The sequence below is a fragment of the Eutrema salsugineum genome, unplaced genomic scaffold, assembly GCF_000478725.1.
Source record: "Eutrema salsugineum unplaced genomic scaffold, Eutsalg1_0 scaffold_13, whole genome shotgun sequence".
Classification (NCBI taxonomy): domain Eukaryota; kingdom Viridiplantae; phylum Streptophyta; class Magnoliopsida; order Brassicales; family Brassicaceae; genus Eutrema; species Eutrema salsugineum.
The window spans coordinates 7981583-7999524 of record NW_006256885.1 but is presented as its reverse complement, the minus strand read 5'-3'; the positions used below and the strand labels follow the sequence as shown (position 1 = coordinate 7999524).

The following is a 17942-nucleotide window of genomic DNA, read 5'->3' as shown; positions in this document are numbered from 1 at the left end:
TGCGGGGCATGCACCTAGAAGGTGACAAAGTTCATGGGTCTGTGTTCAACAGAGATCTCATGAATTTATAGCTTTACTTTATTAGCAATGCGTTGAGTTGTCACCACCTTTTATTTTTCCTTTTTTCTGTTCTTTTAGAGACTTCTTTGTGTTTTTAGATATTTTTCATTTTGAAGAACGCAGTGGTCTTTTTATTTTGGAAACAGGGTATGATTTTCAATATTGACCCACGAGTAAGAATATGTAAGAATCTAAATTGCAAAGAACCATGTGGCATGTTTCATTACAAAGATTAAGCATCAAAGAATAATTAAAATTTAATTGTATTTTGTTACTATTCTGTTGGTCGACATAATTTTTTACAATTATTAATATTGTTTTAAGAGGTATACATACATTTAAGGATTCATTTTTTTCCTGTAAGACAAATTACATTCATTTTCAAACTAAATGTATAAAGAAACCATGATTCGATCTACGCAAGGATAGATAATATACAAATAACGGTTTTTAATAAAATAGAATCAGGCATATAAGACCGAAACCGAAAGGCTCTCCACGTTAACAGAAAATATCTGTAGAAAGCGGACAAAATGTTATTAAAAGTAATCAGATTTGTTTCAAATCGTTGTCCTAAATACAAAACCTTTGTTTATGACAACATGGAAGCTTTGGGGAGAGGTTCATCGCCCGTGTGTATATTGTGAACTTATCTCTTTCTACCTATGAATTTAACAAGTAATGTAATTAAGGTGTGGACATAAACAGTCACCTGCTTCTCTAATATTATTATTAATTTATTATTACCTCTCATATAACTCTGTTTTATGTTTTGTACAACTTTCCACTAACTCCTATGGCTTCAACTCACAAAACACTCGCCAACCCAATTGTTTCTCCTTCATTTGGTTTACTTTCTGAAGCGCTTGCGGGTAGGCGCAATCTTGCTGAAGCCAAAAGGAAGTTATTAAAGGAGCGAAATTTTTAATTATAAATGTCATAATTAACCTGGCTTACCAGTGACATTGGTGATAACATTAACATTCTTTTGAGCAGCAAGTGCTCTTAAGTTATTTCCAGCACCTAACATCAACAAGCTCCTCATAAGCTGCTTCTGTTCTTTGAGACTAGGAGTTTTCACCGCAGCTTCTTCAAAAGCATGCAAGTCATTGGGACTGAGACAAGGGAGTGACAGCAAAACCTGATAACAATCGAATAAAACGATCAAAACCATGGCAAATGAAGTGACGTTTAACTCTAATTCGAAAACCCGACAATCTAGTTTTCACATTCCATCCAGGATTTTGACATTAATCGAGGCAACAAAGAATCAACCATGAGTGCTTCTGATTAAAACTCACCTGGCGAGGAGATGGGTCTCTGTCACAGAGATAGATAAAGATTTCACGGCATAGATTAACTAAATCAGGGCTGTTAATGGCATTGGACTCCATTCCTAAGCCGCGGATGACTGCAGAGAACAAATCTTTTGAAACAAACTCTCGGAGCTCCACGTTATTTGTTAGTATTGCTAGAAGAACAACAACACCACAAAAGCTACAGAATTTGGTGGTCGCTTCTCCATCTGTCCATGTAAAGACTTCTAAACATATCTGCAGTGCTGGTAGAGCCACACTTTTGTGATTCAGGAGGAAACTGCAACCATTTTTTTTTTTTTTTTTTGTTATTACCTGAGTAGGTTTTTATCCGAAAGATATAGAGGGTAGTATACTTACCCCACCATAGAGTTGGACTTGAAGGCATGCAACTTTGTGAGAGTAGACATGTCCACACGACCAACGTGGCCTGAATGTTCCAAAACAGGAATTCCTGTGTTCAATCCAGGAGAAGCCATTGTTGAAAATAGGGTCGCAATCTCGCGAGTGAAATCTCTTAACAATTTTTCTTCCATCACTTCGAGTTTCATGTCTGATCCACTTTGTACGCCAAAGGAGTCTGGAATCTTTGCTCTGCCCTCGTGCAGAAGACCGGGCCAAGAGGAGCTGAGAGCTTGATGACAGTGATTAAACAATGGTTGCAGGAGCACTCCGAGCCATGACTCCCACATATGCGCCGGACAAGATTTGACTATATAAACTATAAAGGAATGAATAAACAGACGCATGTGCCTGAATTCCATCGATTGCAAATTCTCCATGAGTGCCATCGCAACATAGTTAGCATCTAAGCATACAAAGAATGTCTCTCCGATGGTTGTTGATAGACCCAACACGTTGTATCTACGTGTGTAACCAAACATTGATGAGTTTACATAAATGAGAGGAAAATCAAATTCTCTATGCAAGCTTGATCAAAGGAGGATACTACAAACTTACCCACTATCTCGGATACCTTTCAGCCAATTTTGTATATCCTCGGCTTGTCCTTCTTTACTTCCATCGAAAGACCCATCAGCATAAACCGATGCGCTTTTTGACAGTTTAGGAATTGCTTCTCCAAGTAGACTGTGTCGCTCAACATCAGTCATTGTCATTGCAGCCCTCAGTTCTGGGGGTAATGTTTGACATACAGAGGGAGACCAAAGGGAATGAAGAACACGGAGTAACTGTAGAATTAAAAAAAAAAAAATGAACGTTGCCATATTATTCTTGCAAAAACAAATATTATAAAGTTTCGAAAAAAAAAATATTATAACATTGTCTATATGCATCCAAAACGGCACTAAGGAGCTTAATTACGAATTAAACTAAGAATGTCCAAATTTTTAGGGGCATACTTTTAAGAGGGGTGGCAACATCCAAGAAAGATGATGAGCCATAGGATGTGAAGCTGGAGTTGTCACAGAGGTCGTGTTCAAATTGCTTTTTCTGTATCCACTTCTCTTGAGTGCCTTCTCAAAGAATGTAACAGTGTGGAATATAGACCACATGGAGGATGTGTTGGAGCATAAACGAACAAGACCCATTGGGTCTGATAAATAATTGTTCTGCCACTCTGGTTGAATCCACTGTAGACTCAATGGTTCCAATAACCAAGAAAGAACTTCTTGCTGCTGCTGAGCTCTGCGCCAAGTTTATGGTATGTTTATGAACATGAAAAATCTGAAGTTGGATAAATACAACAAATTAAAATTCATGGTGAACCAAAAATTACCCTGCCGAGGAAGCCATAACAAGAAATGCTTCACCCAGAATGTTATGCTCCCCACGAAGTAATGTTCCTTCTTTTGCCAAATAACCCATTGTATCAGCAATACCCTGTGCAAAATTATGACAGTTGACATGACTTTTTGGTGCTAAAAATTACCCAAAGAGGCTACTGAGGAAACGCAAATGAAAAATTTTGCCACAAAGATACAGATAAAGTAAATTCCAGAGAGAAGGTACGTATAATGCCAAAAATCATGATACCCAAGCTTCACAAGAGTACGTTTAATAGTTTCTAGCTAATCAAAAAAGTTCTAACAAGAAAGGAAAGAACCCAATGAAATGATGATGCATACAAATCAATAGCGGGTGTCATGTTGCTTTAATTTTAACAAGATACAGTAACCAGACACCTCTGACTAAAACTCTAGAACCAAATCAGAGAATTATGTCTTCGTGTGGTTTCCAATAAGAAAAATAGTGATGTGGTATACTGCACGAGCTTATCAGATTCTGAAAACAATTTTTCAGCGTTTACTTATTTGAGTTCATAAAGGAAATTAGTGACAGATCAAAGCTACCTTCATGTGAGGCAGAACACTTTTTTCTGCAGCTTTAGCAATTCTTATGAAAGATGTACAAATCTGCAATCTTGCAGCTCTAGATGTACTAGTAGCTGGATCCTGCCAAAGAACAAGGTATCAGATAACTCATCTACACCTTGAGTTGTGCACTGTCAAAATGTTGATCAGGTCTTATATGTATGCATGAGCGCATGTATATGTAATACATACAGTAATAATAAAAAATAAACCTTCACTACGTGTGGAAGAGAGGTGAGAAGCTCAAATAATTTATTGATGACATTTCCAACTGCATCTGGAAAATACTTGAGAAAGGAACCCATTGCATCCAGATAATGTACGAGCACTTTTATAAGTTCTGGTTCATTCCATTTCAAAGAGAGAAGCTGCTGAAGCAAGCCTGGGCCATCAACAACACAGAAATGAGTTTTGAACAAGCGTAGACATAGTAAACAAAAACTAGAGGATGTGAAATATGCCTCCATATACCCTCAAATATTCCACGCAATGCATAATGAACTTCAGAACTTCCGCCAGCTAACTCATTTGATCCATCAAAAATCGTTGCCACAATACAATCAAGTGCTAATTGCTGGCTTTCCATAATTGCTACATCCTGAAAATGTTTTGTATCATGAGCTCAACGAAGCCTCGATATTGCAGATATCTAACGGTGCATTTTTCACTGGAACTCAACAGCAGAAAATAAGTGTTAGTGACAAAACCTGACGAGGTTCTGGAGAAGCCAACAGATTCTTAATGAGTGTAATAACCCTTTCGGATATTTTGGTACTGGACATGAGTGGCTTGTGAGAAGCAGTAAGCTTGATCAATTCTAACTGCAGGAAAGAAGGAAGTTTCTCGTTTAGTATTTGCCTAGAAAGTAGGACCCTATGCATTCGGTTCAGGAACATACAAGCTTGGATCGGTACTGGCCAAAGTTTCCCTTTCCTTCAAATTCATCACTCCAGAGTTCGAGGGGCCCAAGCGAAAGAGCAATTCCAGGAGGAACTTTTTCTTTCTTGAGCATCCGCTGGAAGGATACATCCAGTAGAGCGCCAGAGATATCATCATTAATAAGACATAAAGTCTTTTTCTTTTCACTATCAACCTGGCTTGAACTATCCACACCACCAGCCGATAATCCCTCACCACTTGGATAAGCGGCAGCCTTGGTCTTTGGAAGTAAATCCCGCATCAATGACTAAAACCCAAAGGAAAAGATACTGAATTAGCAACAAATATTTATGTCTGTGAGATTGTCCTGCGAAGTAGGTTGGATTAGAAAAGAGAACATACCAGCCAAAAGAGAAGTGCCTCGAAGTGAAGGCCCAACTTGAAGTGTTCGAAAAAGCCAAGCATCTATACAAAAATTAAACGATTAAGGCAACATATTAACAACATTATTTGTGGAACCAAATTATCAATGCTAACATGAATAGAGCCATTTTTAACCAAATATTTGGCGAAGATCCCAATCAAAACATACCAGGAAGCATACAACATCTAGTAATCAATTTCTCAGATGATCAGGTCAAAAAAATAAAAAGTCGACAGTTCAAAACGCGAACTTCTCCTCTATCAGAATGCCACTCCAGCATAGACAACGCTTTTCTTTTCCATAAATTAATAGCTTCAGCCTCTTCATAGAAAACATCCATTTAGGTAACAAAATATGAACAAATTAACGATACGAGATCAGTACCTGCTGAAGGTAGACAGCCATAACACCACCATCAGAAGAGATACATTGCAAGTTCGTTGAGCCTAAAGACGCCATACTCTCACACAGGCATTCAGCAAAATCATAATCATTTTCATCAATAACCCTATAAGTTGAGGAGGATCTAAATAATAATTCTCTGGAGACATTCGTCAGGATCTGAAACAAATTGCTAATTGCCGAATCAAACTCTGCAGTAGAAGCATCACTGGGTCTCTTTCTGCAGACGAGAAAAAGCTATATAAATTCAAAGATGTCTACGTGTGCTCATTACGTAAGTACATCAAATCAAACAGTACAATTGCATACCTTGAGCAGACGAGTTTGAAAACCTCACAAGCATGAAGACGGAAGTCAGGAGAAGAAAGTAAGAAGCTGCACCTATTATGAGTTTGAGAGCACGTCATCAGTAAGAAACAATGCACGGCTAATATCAATATAACAAAATCTCTGCAAGGGTGTCAATCAAACCATACCCACTAAGAATTCCATATCTGGCCAGATCTGGAACAGGAGCCCACTCAGCATATGCGAGGATGGCATTCAGACAAGCTATAACCACATCCGCATGCTGTTTTGCCAATTCAACGTGCTGCATACCAACTTCACTCATTGCAGCTCCAAAGTGTCTCTCAAGAAGCTACATTTTAATTTATTTAGAAAACTACCACTGCAACGAATAACTTTAAGGAAAAATTGGGGGGCATACATTATACAATAACGGCAAAATCTCAGGCAAAGATTGAGTAAGTCCCCGCAACAATAGCCTACGCCTGTCCCCTGAAGAAAAGTCCAATACAGAAATTAGAAATGAGGATGGAGTTCAGATGGTTAAAAGATTAAGAACCCAAGAGGTACTTCCTCCATCATGTCTAAGCTAAACCATACAGACGAAATCAGTGTTCACTAGATTAAACTGCCATTTTTGAACTGAAAAGTTTAAGGTATACAGAATCACAAAACTAACAAATATTAGCATGTGTTCTATCCATAACCTGATTAAATTTAGCTTAACCCAGACTTCAAGATTAAGAAAAGCTTCCCCCCAGCCAACATATTAATGTGAGAATTTTTATTTATAATTCTCTTGAATACCTTCCAAGTCCTCATTGTGAACTGTAATGTCTTCAGGAAGCCATCTCAGCGTCATCAAGACCAATTCAGCCTATTGTTTAAGAAAAGAAAAAAGACGGGAACAATTTCATTGCCTGCCTCAATAAAATAAATCATCGAAGTAAATAAATGAAGAGCATCCTACTTACTTGTAAGGGGCCCTGTGCAGACAAGGAAGCTAATAAAGTAAATATCTCTTGCCAAAGATTAGGTCCTTCTCTTCTAACTATCTGCAACAAGATAAAGTTATAAATCTGAGAAAAGTGAACGGAAGCAAATAACAATGATGACAGCAAGTGAAAACTCAAATCAATTAGAACTCCTACCTCAGCTACAAGGGCAGCTGACTGACTCTTAAGAGGCCAATTCTCACATGCATTAGCAATCTCTGACATTAGTTCAATAGAAACATTAACAACGTCCCTGCGCTCCGGAGGACTTAATTCGTCCCACCGTAGTCTAACCAAATGCTGTAAAAGAAAGATAGCTTCATCATAAGGTTTCAATGCTCTTACTAATAAACTAAAATGTGAAAATCATGTATAGCGCACAACATACTTCTCTGAGATATTGCATAGAGTCGAATTTTATATTCCATTATTGACTTGCCATTCTACAAGTGTCTCAAGTTTTTCTGATTTTATAATATGAAACTTTATAAATGACCTCCCTAACTGTTTGGAACTATAGGAACAGGATCTGTGCCGCAAAGCAACTTAACTCTTGATGGTAAAACCAACATGTGTTCTTCCCGTACTTTAGCTTAAGCATCTTCTCTAGCCTAGTTGCTCAACCGCAGCAGCATTAAACGGAAAATACAGGAACAACTACAAATATCTTTGCACAAACCTGTAACATCTTAAAAGCATGCAGACGAATTTCTGAAGACCACTCTTTTTTCACAAGAAGAAAGGAAGTATTTGCCAGAACCCTGACATCTCCTGATTTTATCTGCAAGTGTTTTCGAAGAAATGACAAATTACTCAAACAAAGTAAATCGAAAAGTGTTCATAACATGATGATCACAAGTGTTAACGTTGACAAAACATTAGTGATTTTTAACTAAAAACTCTATCCCCCAAAAATCGAAAAAAACTGATGTGAGATTAGGAGAAAAAACCACAGTTTTAGACCAGCTTAACAATCTGATTGGATATGAAGGAAAATTCCAAAGGGCGAACCATTTACAGCTCAAATCGAGCTCGTTCTAATTCCACCATTCTCAATCAATCAATCCACTTGAAAGTACCACTCGCAATATATCAGCGTTAGACTAGGAAATTAATCATCTAGGAACGAGCTCGGAATTTTTTTACATTATTTGTTTCTCCTATAGACCTCTGACTAATGCCTAAACCCACCAGCTAGCACCATATACACAACCATGCAGCATAAAAACGCAAAACGATCACCGAGAAAAAGTTATAGAGAAGAAGTAAGAAATTCGGAATGAATATTACAGATTCCAGAAATTCGACCGCCGATTTACGAGTGTCAGGCGTGGAGCTATAATCGAGGCCAGCGAGAATCGCTCGGGCCACATTACTCGCCGTGGAGCTACTATCGGCCATTACTTCCGGCGAAAACGGCTTTTCCTAAACCAAAATTCCTTGTATAATACAAACGCAAAGATAGATTCTGCTCTTCCTCGTCTTGCAGAATCAGCAAAATGAGAGAGAGAGGAGTCTGATCTGCCTTCGCTTCTGGGGGTTTACGAAAACTACGGTTCGTGTTAAATGCATTTTGTTTACCATCATAATTATTTTATTCCTTTTAAGAAAACATTCTACGTCAATTCTTACGGTGACATAGAATTACTAAAAAAATTATTAAAATGTGTGTCTTTGAAAAGAAAAAATAAACAGACATAAAACATGTAATATATATTATTGACTTTAATTCAGTTGATACTTTGACAACTTTTTTTTTAGTAATACAACTTTAATGCAAAGCGAAATTAAAAGAAATTATATGAAGATTCCTTTCTTCATCGGTTCATCCTACCAAGGATTTGGAGTTTTCTTTTTGTAATATACATATAAAATAAACAAACAAAAAAAGCAAAAAATGAAAACTTTACACTGAATATCATAGAATGTGATTTCCCTCATTTCAATGTTTTGTCAATTCTCTTGTACAATACACAGATCAACCAAAATAAGAAACATATATAACCCACCAAAAAAAAAACAAGCGGCACTTTTTTTTCCATTCTCAAAGTATCTATCAAAAAGGAACATGTTGAAACTTGCAAGATGGATGAATAATATAATCTCAAACAAGGATTCTTTTTCCTTTAACCTTAGCAGCCATTCGTCTCTCCTTGTTAATATCATTCCTCCTCCGTGCGGTTGAGTCAGAGGCTCCAATGGGAGCCAAAGGGCCGGACCAAGTCTGAAATGGCTCCTTTGAGTATGCATACGTGAATGAGTTTGAGCTGTACGGTATCTCCGATGGTTCCAGTCGCCGTGAAGATCCCACCGGAAAACCGAGGCCGTCTTGATGCGGTGGAGGAAACTTCTCGCTCTTGCTCTTCGCATTCGCATGCGTGATCAAACGCATCCTCTGTTTTTTTTAGAAAAATAAAAACGGAACAGATTCAGACATGAACTGTGAGAAGTAAACCAAGAATGTTTTGCAGAAAGATTTTGGTTCAAGGTTTTTTACATCGATGTTAGACTGAATCTCGGCGTTGGCTTCAGGAGCCGGCATTGCTCTTGGAGCTCGTTCTCGGGGTCTGATTCTTCTTCCGCTCTCTCCATGAGCCTTACGAGCTTCTCTTTGTCTGTGCAAATGAATACATTATCTCAAGCCACCGAAACCAAACTGACATTTTAACTTTCATTTGAAACCAAAGGATCTATATGAATAATGAAGAATGATACAAGCCATAAAGGTAAAGAAAACGGAAAACCTTTACCTCCGATACTCTTCGTCTCGTTTCCTGGCATCAATCTCTTTGGTTGGAGGATATTTCGGGAGATCAGAAGGTTCACATGGAAATGGCTCCGTCGTCAAGAACTGTAAAGCCATGAAAGTTTGAACCATGATTGAGTCACAAGCCTAAAGGTTCAAAATTTTCAAGCTTTTCTTCTATCTTAATACTACTTTTGATCATCCATTCTAATCGAAATACAATTAGCATTTGAACAAAGATATTCAAATTTTTCCAGATTTTAGCATATAAAACCAAAACTTACATCACTCATCAACGCATCTGTAGCTGTCTTGCGCTGAGAAGGATCAATCGCTAGAAGAGTATCGAGAAGAGAAAGTGCCTCAGGAGAGAAAGCTTTGTAAACATCTCTTACTTTTCTATCAAACTTTGGTAACGGATTGGGTGGCTTCACATGAGAAGGGAGCCTAATCTTTCTCCAATACTCTTCAGAAGGCGATCCGCATAGCTTATATATCCTATGCAACTGATTCACCTGCCCAACCAAGTGAACAACATTCCCGGTTCACATTTTTAAACCAAACTTTTCTCAAAACCTGAAAATAAACTTTGAGGACTAACCTCGTTAGAACCTGGCATGATCGGTCTACCAGCTAATAACTCGGCTAAAATGCAACCGGCGCTCCATAGATCAACGCCTACACCATACTCAACAACACCATGAAGAAGCTCAGGTGCTCTGTACCATAAAGTAACAACCCGGGTCGTCATTAGTTGCCTTCTACTCGCATCAAAAAACGTTGCAAGCCCGAAATCTCCTATTCTAAGAACTCCGTCATCGTCTATAAGAAGGTTTGATCCTTTAATATCACGGTGAAGAACTCCTCGCTTATGGCAATGCTCGAGCCCCGAGAGTAGCTGCTTCATATAGCATTTTACCTGAAACATAGACAGTGTCAACACGGTTAGGCATCTTGATCTACCTATCTACGATTTTGTGTGTTTGTGAATCTATTTCACTAATGCCTGACCTGTTGCTCGGTGAATGTTATGTCCGGGCTTGCAGCGAGACCAGCTAGATCGTGATGCATATAACGGAAAACCAAGTATAAACTATTCGACATCCTCGAAGTAACCAAACCTTCTAATTTGATGACATTTGGATGATCCAATCTCCTCAGAATCAGAATCTCTCTAGCCATAAATTTCAAGCTCTCGCGTTCCATAATCTCGCACCTCACTTTCTTCAATGCCACTATGTTTCCAGTCAACGAATCTTTCGCCTTGTACACATTACTATACGTTCCTGATCCGATCTAAACACACAAAAACAACAAAGCTTGAATTCCCCAAACTCATTGCAAAAGAACAAAAACAAGAAAAAACAGATTTTTCTCTAACCTTCTCAATCTTCTCAAAAGAATCAGCTTTTCGAGGAAGCCACCCGCTTAGAGCTTCCCCGCAAACTTCAGAGAGCCACGGTGGCCATCCGGCTGCAACCTGCTCACCGAGCAAGTTCTTTGGCGGGTTGCTCCGTCTCGGGTCAGGCTTATTAGACCTTTTTCTTTCGCCTTTCGGTTTTCTCTCTTTGGCCTCTGTCACAGCAAAACCATTCTCTTCCTTGTGATTCACAACAGCTTCATCATTCCTAACCTCCGCACCAGTAGAAGCAGAAGCAAAACCAGAGGCAACAACAACACTAGCGCTCTCTGTGGTTTCGGTTTTCGTCACGGACACATTGTTTACTTCCTTTCGATTAGACTCGATCCTTGAGCTAAATTCGTCTCTAGACCCAGAAACTGATCCTGATGATCCGGGTCGACCCAATACACAACCCATCTCATCAAACTAAACTTCATTGGCTCAACATGTTACTAAAAGAGATCTCTGTGACGCAATCAAATCCCTTTTGAATCGACTTAAACTGCAACACACACAAAATTGGGAAATTTAATGAAAATCCCTCGACTAAATAAGGTAACAAAGAAGCTGATAATTCCAACTCGAAACCCAGTAATTGTTTTCACATCGGAGATGAGATTTGACTAAAAACAACTCAGGAAAATTTGAAAATAATAAAAAAGTTACTTACTTTATAATGATCAAAGAGGAGCGAAATTCGCGACCCAGATGGTCAAATCTCAAAATTGAAGAGACAAAAACAGCTGCAGAAAAACCTAAACAGGAAAATTAAAACCCTAGTTTTAAGACAGGGACGATGTCAGGCTAAGTCAAAGGAAGGCAAAGATCTGGAAACTTGTTTAGATACAAAGCTGACTCAAACTCAGGAGAAAGAGACAACAAAATTCAACAAGAATATGAATGGAAATGGATGGAGGAATTTCAAAATTTTCATAAACGAGAGCCAAAAAGAAAAAGTGAAATGGAGTCCATAAGTTTTAAAAATCAAACCTTTAAAGCAAACAAAAAAAATAAAGAAAGAAAGAAAAATCAATTAGGGCTTTGGAAAAGGCAAGGTGATACATACACAATTACACAAACAGGTATAGAGTGGTAGACCAAATAGTATACTTACCTCCATTAATTAAGAAAGAAAGAGACCAACTTCGGTAAAAATATGAAGGAGAAGGATTGGTTGAACTGCTTCGAAATATGCTTTTTATATACTCCAAAAACTCTTTTTTTTTTATTGTTTGGGTTTTGAATCAGACAAGAAAAAGGAATAAATAGAAACAGACGAAGATTTGTTGGCTGTTTGTATTACATGTAATTGTTTTTGGACGCAACAGGTCAAAAGGCTCAAAGTTACTACTCTTGAAGTCCCCACCAACCTAAAACCCTTTGATACATTAGTATTCCTTTGTGCTCTCTCTCTCTTTTTAACTTTGTATATTGTATTGTAGAGCATAAAGTTTCTGTATAATTATTATTTTTCTTTTTAAAATTATGAATATTTTTTTTCTTTTTGTAAACGCATTTTCTTAAGAAAACATTGCTGTCCTAAAAGCATTTATTAATAGTATTATTAGAAAAATGAGGTCTGGTCACTAATAAGTAATAACACATAATTTCGGTTATGAAACAGCTATAGAGGAAAACTCGAACATTTTATTCAAGATAAAGATTTAAGGTCCAATGGTGCTAATGAAGTGTTTTTTTTCGATGACCAATGATCATGTATATGAAAACATGATGTTTTGTTGGTCAAACAATATTACTTTAACATAGGAAATTAATATTTGGTATACATCCACCTAATTTTGGAATGTATCACTACTATAATAATAATACCACGACTTCTTATATATTAATATAGGAATTTGAGAAAACAGATAAAATCAGAATTATGATGTATAATGAGAGTTTCCTTCATCTCTCCAATCAAAGAAGCTCCATTATCAAGACTCAATTGTAAACCAATTAAGGAACAAAGGCTAAGGAACTAGTGATTACTTCTGTCCTTTAAAAGAAATCATTTTTCTCTTTCTTTTTCTTAAACGTAAGATTTATTCATTCCAAGCATTGTAGATTACCAAGTTATAATATTTATTATGTACTCTTATAGACGATATACTAAAATTAATGAGTTCTCTACTAGACTACTACATCAACTTGTGTTATTTAAATCGTGCCAGTCAATATACCAAAAAACATGCATAATAAAGAAAAATACAAGATCATAAAAAGATATTCCGCCTACAAATCGCTAATATTTTAATTGGTGAATCTACAGACACGTTTTGTAGTTTGATTTTTATCTATTTTTTAATCAGACCACAATATTTTTACTTCGAAAATATGAAATAGTTAATCGAATTCGCCAATATAATGTACAAAATTCCTATATTAATATATAAGAAGTTAATATTTAGATTTGAATTGAAAGACAGTTTCAAAATTTAAATCTAAAACAAGTCTCAGGTGAAAGTAGTTTAAAATACGACTTCATCATTCAAAGTGATGATTTCAAAATTAAAAAAAAAAAAAAAACACTAAATCTTACACTCAATAAATTTATCAAAACCTTTTTTCTCTTCCTCAATCCTTTATTTTTTTTTTCTTATCTTTTTTATCTTTCTTCTTGGCCGGTGTTTCAGATGTTTCTTCTTCCTCATGCTTTCTCTTCTTCTTCTTCTTCTTCTTCTCCTCCTTTGCAACCTCTACGGCTTCAGTTTCTGTCTCAGCTTTCTTCCTCTTCTTCTTCTTCTTCGATTCCTCCTCTTTTTCGGGTTCATCTTCTACTTCCACCTCCTTATTCTTCCTCTTTTCTTTCTTCTTCGATTTCTTCGATGGCTCTACACTGTCTTCAGCCACAGATTTAGACGACGTTTGGCCAAGAAGAGAATCTGCAGCAGAGTTGTACGTCTGGAGCACATAACAAACAACAATTACGATTCCTTGTTAAACCCAAGAAAAAGCCAAGAAAACAGATAAAATACAATTGCAACAGCTTAAATGCAAATCCCAATTCAGAATAAAAGATGAAACCAACAAAGAGAGAATAATCTTGACCTTAGCAGGAGTGAAAAGACCACCAGATCCCTTCTTTTTATCCTTGTCATAAACTTCAATCTTAGGTTTCCCTTTAGCTGAACCAGATAGACGACCTAAATCTTTTCCTTCGAGATTTCTCAGCCTCGCTTCAAGCTGTGAGATAACAAAGTACGAGAAAGAACATCACAAGAATGTTCAGAGCGCAGGACCAGCAAGAAGAAATCAAAATATTTTTACCTTAGCTCGGTTTTCAATTCCCATTGTGTTATCTTCGCCATCACCAAGAGCATCACACCTAATAGCAAGAACGGCTTTAGCAGCTAATGACCGCGAGATCTTTCCCTTGTGCTTCGGTGCTGCTTGACCAACCACGGATGCATGGTAGATCAAACCGTACTTGGGTGTGGCATGCTTTGTCTTGAGTGCTCTAAACAGAGCTTTTTCGGCTCCGAGAATCTGAACTGTGCTCCCAGGTTGCTTGGCGAGGTTCAATAAACTACCACCATGAGAAATTAGACGAGCACCGACAAGCTCACCAACCAAAGCAGTTAGATTAGGAGCAACCGTGTTCATTCTGCTCTTCAGGTAATCGTAAAGCTGGGCTCTGTACTCAGCAAGAGAAAGAACCTGGTCACAGAGTTCACGGATGTGCAGTAGGTCAAGGTCGCTGACTTCTGTTCCCATAGATATCACAGCAGCTTCCTTCAATTCCGCCTCAACTTCATCCGCTAATATCTGCAACCCCAACCAGAGACAGGAGTTTAGACAGGGTGTGTTCAGTTAACAGAGTTCATTTCAGATAGTTCACCATATAAAAGTTACCTCAGAGAAGTCTAACTTTGCAGCATTAATTCGGTTTCCCATCAATTTCACTGATTTGGCATATAATATATTGTCCTGTATGATCTTAGCGAGCTCGGGAAAATGCCATCCATACCATTCTCTAACCCTCATTGCATATGTGTTCAATTCTTTGTCCAGATCATCCAGCAAACCGATAGCTTGGATAATCATGGTATCCACCTAAACAAAACTTTAGGTTAGGAAATTGCAACAAAAGTAAAGACAAAGATAAATTTAGATAAGGAAAATCAGATGCTAGTTTTAAATAAAAGTTAGAGAACGCTTAAATCCAAACACAAGTCACACATGACACAAAATCCATAACTCCAATATAACTTGAAGATACCTTGTCAGAACTGAACTTCAGCTTATATCTAGCTAGGCTGTGAGACAAACCCAAGCTCATTGGAGCCAAGTCTTGATCACCTAAACCAGATATGAGTTCTGTAAATTGACTTCTAACCCCACGTAAAAGCTCCATAACAGCATTGTTGTGAACACAATCGATTTTCTGTACGAATTAATAAATAAAAAATTAAGAAAACACACAGGAACAGAGAGAAAAAAAAGTCAATAGTAATGGAAACTCAAACAAAATACAAACCAGCTTCTCCTTGATCACATTCCCAAGCTTTGAATCAGCTACAGCAAGAGTTTCACCTTCACAGTTAGCTTTCAAAAATTTGCGCAGACCTTTGCTCGGAGCTCCCTCCAACAATTTAGCGACTGCTTCTAGAGCTTCGGATGTGTTGTCAAATTTGTCAAAAGCTTTTAGCTTAACCATCTGGAACACCGGAAAAGGAGATAAGAAACTCTAACACTGAAACTAATTTTAGATTTCCTAAACCCGACATTAGGCATTTAGTATTGAAGCACATATAGAAAAAATAAAAAATAAAAAATAAAACCACCTTTCGTGCTGAGTCAGGAGATGCGAACTCTTTACCCAAATCCTCAACATTAGACAGCCTTCCTTCATCTAGGACTTTAAACAGGGCAAAACCCCCTGGTGTCTCGAATAGTACAAGCATCTTATCACTCAAGTCACTAACTGAATAGAAAAAAAATTAAGAGAACCCTTTAAAATTACAAAGTAGAGTTGCATATTAGAATCAAACTAATGAACTAATTCTATAATTATCATCAAAAGTTTGACGTTTTCAGATCAGAATCAAGCAAGAAACGGCATTCCCGAAAAACCTTTTGGCTCTTGATTGATGAGCTACCATACTTTTGAAGAAAATACACGTAAAAGAAGAGTGAGAGGATTTATTACCTGACTTGCTCAAAGCTGCTGCGTGAAAGTAGGAAGAAGAAGGAGACAGACAATCACTTAGGGTTTAACGAAGGTATTATAGCAATCAAAGACGAGTTTATAAAGGCCATCTTTTAGAACGCTGCGTTTAAAAAGGGGTCATCTCTGTAATTTTTGAAACTTAGGGTTTAGAGTTAAGACCCAACGGCCGTTTAGGGTTTTCAGGGCCGTAAGAGGGTGATTTATCACGGCCCATTAAGAACGTCTTTTGGTCTTGTCTTTCTTCTGTTTTAGTTTCCTTCTGCGATTGTTTCTCTCTGTGTCATAATAATACAGTCTTCCTTGAGAAATAGAGCTCGAAGCTTCCAGGTACGGTTTCAACTTTTCACGTGCTCGGTAGAGAGCTATTTCATAAATTCAGTGAAATTGGATTTTACCTCTTACTTTTCTAGAACATTAGCTGATTCTTTTTGTGTATAACTTATATGAGTCGCGGATTAGGTTCTCTAGATACTGAAAATCGTGATTTTTCATGTCGTTTGGGGTTTAATATTTAGGATTGGGGTTTGAGGAAGCTGCGCTAGTGTAGGAACACGACTGGTTTTTTTTTTGTATTCAGTGTTTAAGTCGATAGCCTAATTTTGCAGGAAAAGTAATGGCAAGTGAAGATGATTCGATCGAACAAAGATCTGCTGCCCGTAAAGAGGCGCTTAGAGCTCTAAAGGCAGCTCAGGAGCTGTCCGAGAGCAAGGAAGACGGACAAGATGATGCAGTCGAAGAAGAGTGAGTATGCTTTGTTCTTTTATCTAGATGATAAACCTTTGTTAATCAAGCATACCAAACAGTGTTTTTCCTTTAAATGGCATTCTAATGTGGTGATTGGCTTCATTGCTCGATTCTTTGTTCGTTTGTCAAATGCTTATCACTTATGATTTCTCTTGAATTTGACAGTGGTCCAGCCATGAAATTTAGAAATTATGTTCCCCAAGATAAAGAGCTTCAGGATGGTAAAGTTGCGCCACCAGAGCTTCCCAAATTCGAAGATCCAATTGCTGCACTTGCACCTGCAGTGGAGAAGAAAGAGGTGTGTGTGGCTGCTTTTCTCTTTCTTTCTTTTTTTCAAACAAAATCCTCTGTTTGTTTTACTGTTGTGCCTCGTAGCTTACACCTGAATTAATCATTATAGGACCCATTTGTCAACATTGCTCCGAAGAAGCCAAACTGGGACCTCCGAAGAGATGTCCAGAAGAAGCTTGATAAGCTCGAAAGGCGGACTCAAGCTGCAATGTCTAAACTCACGCGTAAGTGGCTACTTCTTCTACATTCATCCAGAAAGCTTAGTTCATGCGAAAATGGCTCATGCGTAATGAGTATGTGAATATGTGAATTCGTGGAAAATTGTGATCTGTTGAAGATGACCGATGCCAAATTATGCAAGTGCAAGATATCGTGATCTTTTAGTGTTAGGAACTTAGGATGTATTTGTATTGGTCCCTAGATATAATTATAATAACTGTTTTTATGGGACGAACATTTATCATCATCTTAATGCAGAGGAGAAACGTGAGATGGCCGAAGCTGATGGAGACGCCTTGGAAAGTTAAAACATGATGACATCTTAAAAGCCACACAACATCACATTATATTCTACTCAATTTTGTATAACTCACTGTTGAAGCTTTCTGTTCAAAAGAGAGTAGACCATTAGGGCTCCGTTTGTTTCAATCCTACTGCCATTTGGCATAAACAAGGTAGGATACTGAGATCATATTTCGTGGTAGAACTTGGTTCGGTCTGATATTGTCTCAGATTTGGTCTAATTTGGTTTGGAAGAAATCATACCAAAGTCAATTCGGTTTGACCATAAATGGCTCTGCTTATTTGGGTTTGGTTTGATTTAGCTGGTTCAGTTTTGGTTGATGTTATTGTTACCTTTAAAAGCTTCCCGAACTAAAACCAAATATCA

The 17942-nt window shown here is 37.6% G+C and overlaps 4 protein-coding genes across 7 annotated transcripts; 1 reads left to right on the top strand and 3 right to left on the bottom strand.

Annotated features, from left to right (window-relative positions):
- Nucleotides 1–509: 509 nt before the first annotated feature.
- Nucleotides 510–8098, bottom strand: LOC18024426 (protein HASTY 1). 3 transcript variants are annotated; one of them, XR_002900771.1, is made up of 23 exons: nucleotides 7988–8098; nucleotides 7377–7478; nucleotides 6854–6997; nucleotides 6677–6757; nucleotides 6510–6579; nucleotides 6124–6194; nucleotides 5891–6054; nucleotides 5724–5795; nucleotides 5397–5634; nucleotides 4991–5053; nucleotides 4608–4895; nucleotides 4417–4530; nucleotides 4181–4307; nucleotides 3922–4091; nucleotides 3689–3790; nucleotides 3115–3218; nucleotides 2738–3023; nucleotides 2337–2566; nucleotides 1737–2240; nucleotides 1362–1656; nucleotides 1018–1201; nucleotides 808–947; nucleotides 510–723 (listed from the first exon to the last, which is right to left on the bottom strand). XR_002900771.1 is itself a non-coding variant. In XM_006408054.2 (22 exons), exons 1-22 carry the CDS (start codon nucleotides 8096–8098, stop codon nucleotides 868–870), a joined length of 3600 nt encoding a protein of 1199 aa, XP_006408117.2. In that variant the 3' UTR covers nucleotides 510–867. The 3 variants fall into 3 exon arrangements, 2 of the variants coding, with proteins under 2 accessions (XP_006408117.2, XP_024015202.1); XM_006408054.2 differs by having other exon boundaries at nucleotides 510–947; XM_024159434.1 differs by lacking the exon at nucleotides 7988–8098 and having other exon boundaries at nucleotides 510–947; nucleotides 6854–6915; nucleotides 7377–7444.
- A 514-nt stretch (nucleotides 8099–8612) lies between these two features.
- On the bottom strand, nucleotides 8613–11871 carry LOC18024425 (probable serine/threonine-protein kinase At1g54610). The gene is made up of 8 exons (XM_006408053.2): nucleotides 11516–11871; nucleotides 10825–11347; nucleotides 10455–10739; nucleotides 10045–10362; nucleotides 9728–9958; nucleotides 9448–9548; nucleotides 9195–9312; nucleotides 8613–9092 (listed from the first exon to the last, which is right to left on the bottom strand). The coding sequence occupies exons 2-8, from the start codon at nucleotides 11260–11262 to the stop codon at nucleotides 8802–8804; spliced, it is 1782 nt and encodes a 593-aa protein (XP_006408116.1). The 5' UTR covers nucleotides 11263–11347; nucleotides 11516–11871; the 3' UTR covers nucleotides 8613–8801.
- A 1398-nt stretch (nucleotides 11872–13269) lies between these two features.
- Nucleotides 13270–16107, bottom strand: LOC18024424 (probable nucleolar protein 5-2). Of its 2 annotated transcripts, none has more exons than XM_006408052.2 (8): nucleotides 15998–16107; nucleotides 15633–15772; nucleotides 15326–15505; nucleotides 15068–15232; nucleotides 14701–14901; nucleotides 14116–14613; nucleotides 13897–14031; nucleotides 13270–13749 (listed from the first exon to the last, which is right to left on the bottom strand). In XM_006408052.2, exons 2-8 carry the CDS (start codon nucleotides 15750–15752, stop codon nucleotides 13423–13425), a joined length of 1626 nt encoding a protein of 541 aa, XP_006408115.1. In that variant the 5' UTR covers nucleotides 15753–15772; nucleotides 15998–16107; the 3' UTR covers nucleotides 13270–13422. The 2 variants fall into 2 exon arrangements, with proteins under 2 accessions (XP_006408115.1, XP_024015746.1); XM_024159978.1 differs by having other exon boundaries at nucleotides 15633–15768; nucleotides 15998–16054.
- Nucleotides 16108–16274: 167 nt separating this feature from the next.
- Nucleotides 16275–17843, top strand: LOC18024423 (coiled-coil domain-containing protein 12). The gene is made up of 5 exons (XM_006408051.2): nucleotides 16275–16345; nucleotides 16624–16759; nucleotides 16928–17060; nucleotides 17163–17277; nucleotides 17531–17843. Exons 2-5 carry the CDS (start codon nucleotides 16632–16634, stop codon nucleotides 17578–17580), a joined length of 426 nt encoding a protein of 141 aa, XP_006408114.1. The 5' UTR covers nucleotides 16275–16345; nucleotides 16624–16631; the 3' UTR covers nucleotides 17581–17843.
- The last annotated feature ends 99 nt before the right edge of the window (nucleotides 17844–17942 follow it).

Excerpts from the sequence above, each read along its gene's own strand:
- LOC18024426 (XM_006408054.2), bottom strand. The coding sequence starts at position 8,098 with ATGGCCGATAGTAGCTCCACGGCGAGTAATGTGGCCCGAGCGATTCTC. Across the intron at positions 6,055-6,123 it reads TTTTGCCGTTATTGTATAAT|CTTCTTGAGAGACACTTTGG; the intron begins GTATGCCCCCCA and ends ATTAAAATGTAG. Across the intron at positions 4,896-4,990 it reads AGGCACTTCTCTTTTGGCTG|TCATTGATGCGGGATTTACT; the intron begins GTATGTTCTCTT and ends TTTGGGTTTTAG.
- LOC18024424 (XM_006408052.2), bottom strand. The coding sequence starts at position 15,752 with ATGCTTGTACTATTCGAGACACCAGGGGGTTTTGCCCTGTTTAAAGTC. Across the intron at positions 15,233-15,325 it reads ATGTGATCAAGGAGAAGCTG|AAAATCGATTGTGTTCACAA; the intron begins GTTTGTATTTTG and ends TAATTCGTACAG. Across the intron at positions 13,750-13,896 it reads GTCTTTTCACTCCTGCTAAG|ACGTACAACTCTGCTGCAGA; the intron begins GTCAAGATTATT and ends TATGTGCTCCAG.
- LOC18024425 (XM_006408053.2), bottom strand. The coding sequence starts at position 11,262 with ATGGGTTGTGTATTGGGTCGACCCGGATCATCAGGATCAGTTTCTGGG. Across the intron at positions 10,740-10,824 it reads CTTTTGAGAAGATTGAGAAG|ATCGGATCAGGAACGTATAG; the intron begins GTTAGAGAAAAA and ends TTGTGTGTTTAG. Across the intron at positions 9,959-10,044 it reads TCATGCCAGGTTCTAACGAG|GTGAATCAGTTGCATAGGAT; the intron begins GTTAGTCCTCAA and ends TTGGTTGGGCAG.
- LOC18024423 (XM_006408051.2), top strand. The coding sequence starts at position 16,632 with ATGGCAAGTGAAGATGATTCGATCGAACAAAGATCTGCTGCCCGTAAA. Across the intron at positions 16,760-16,927 it reads GATGATGCAGTCGAAGAAGA|TGGTCCAGCCATGAAATTTA; the intron begins GTGAGTATGCTT and ends TGAATTTGACAG. Across the intron at positions 17,278-17,530 it reads TGCAATGTCTAAACTCACGC|AGGAGAAACGTGAGATGGCC; the intron begins GTAAGTGGCTAC and ends ATCTTAATGCAG.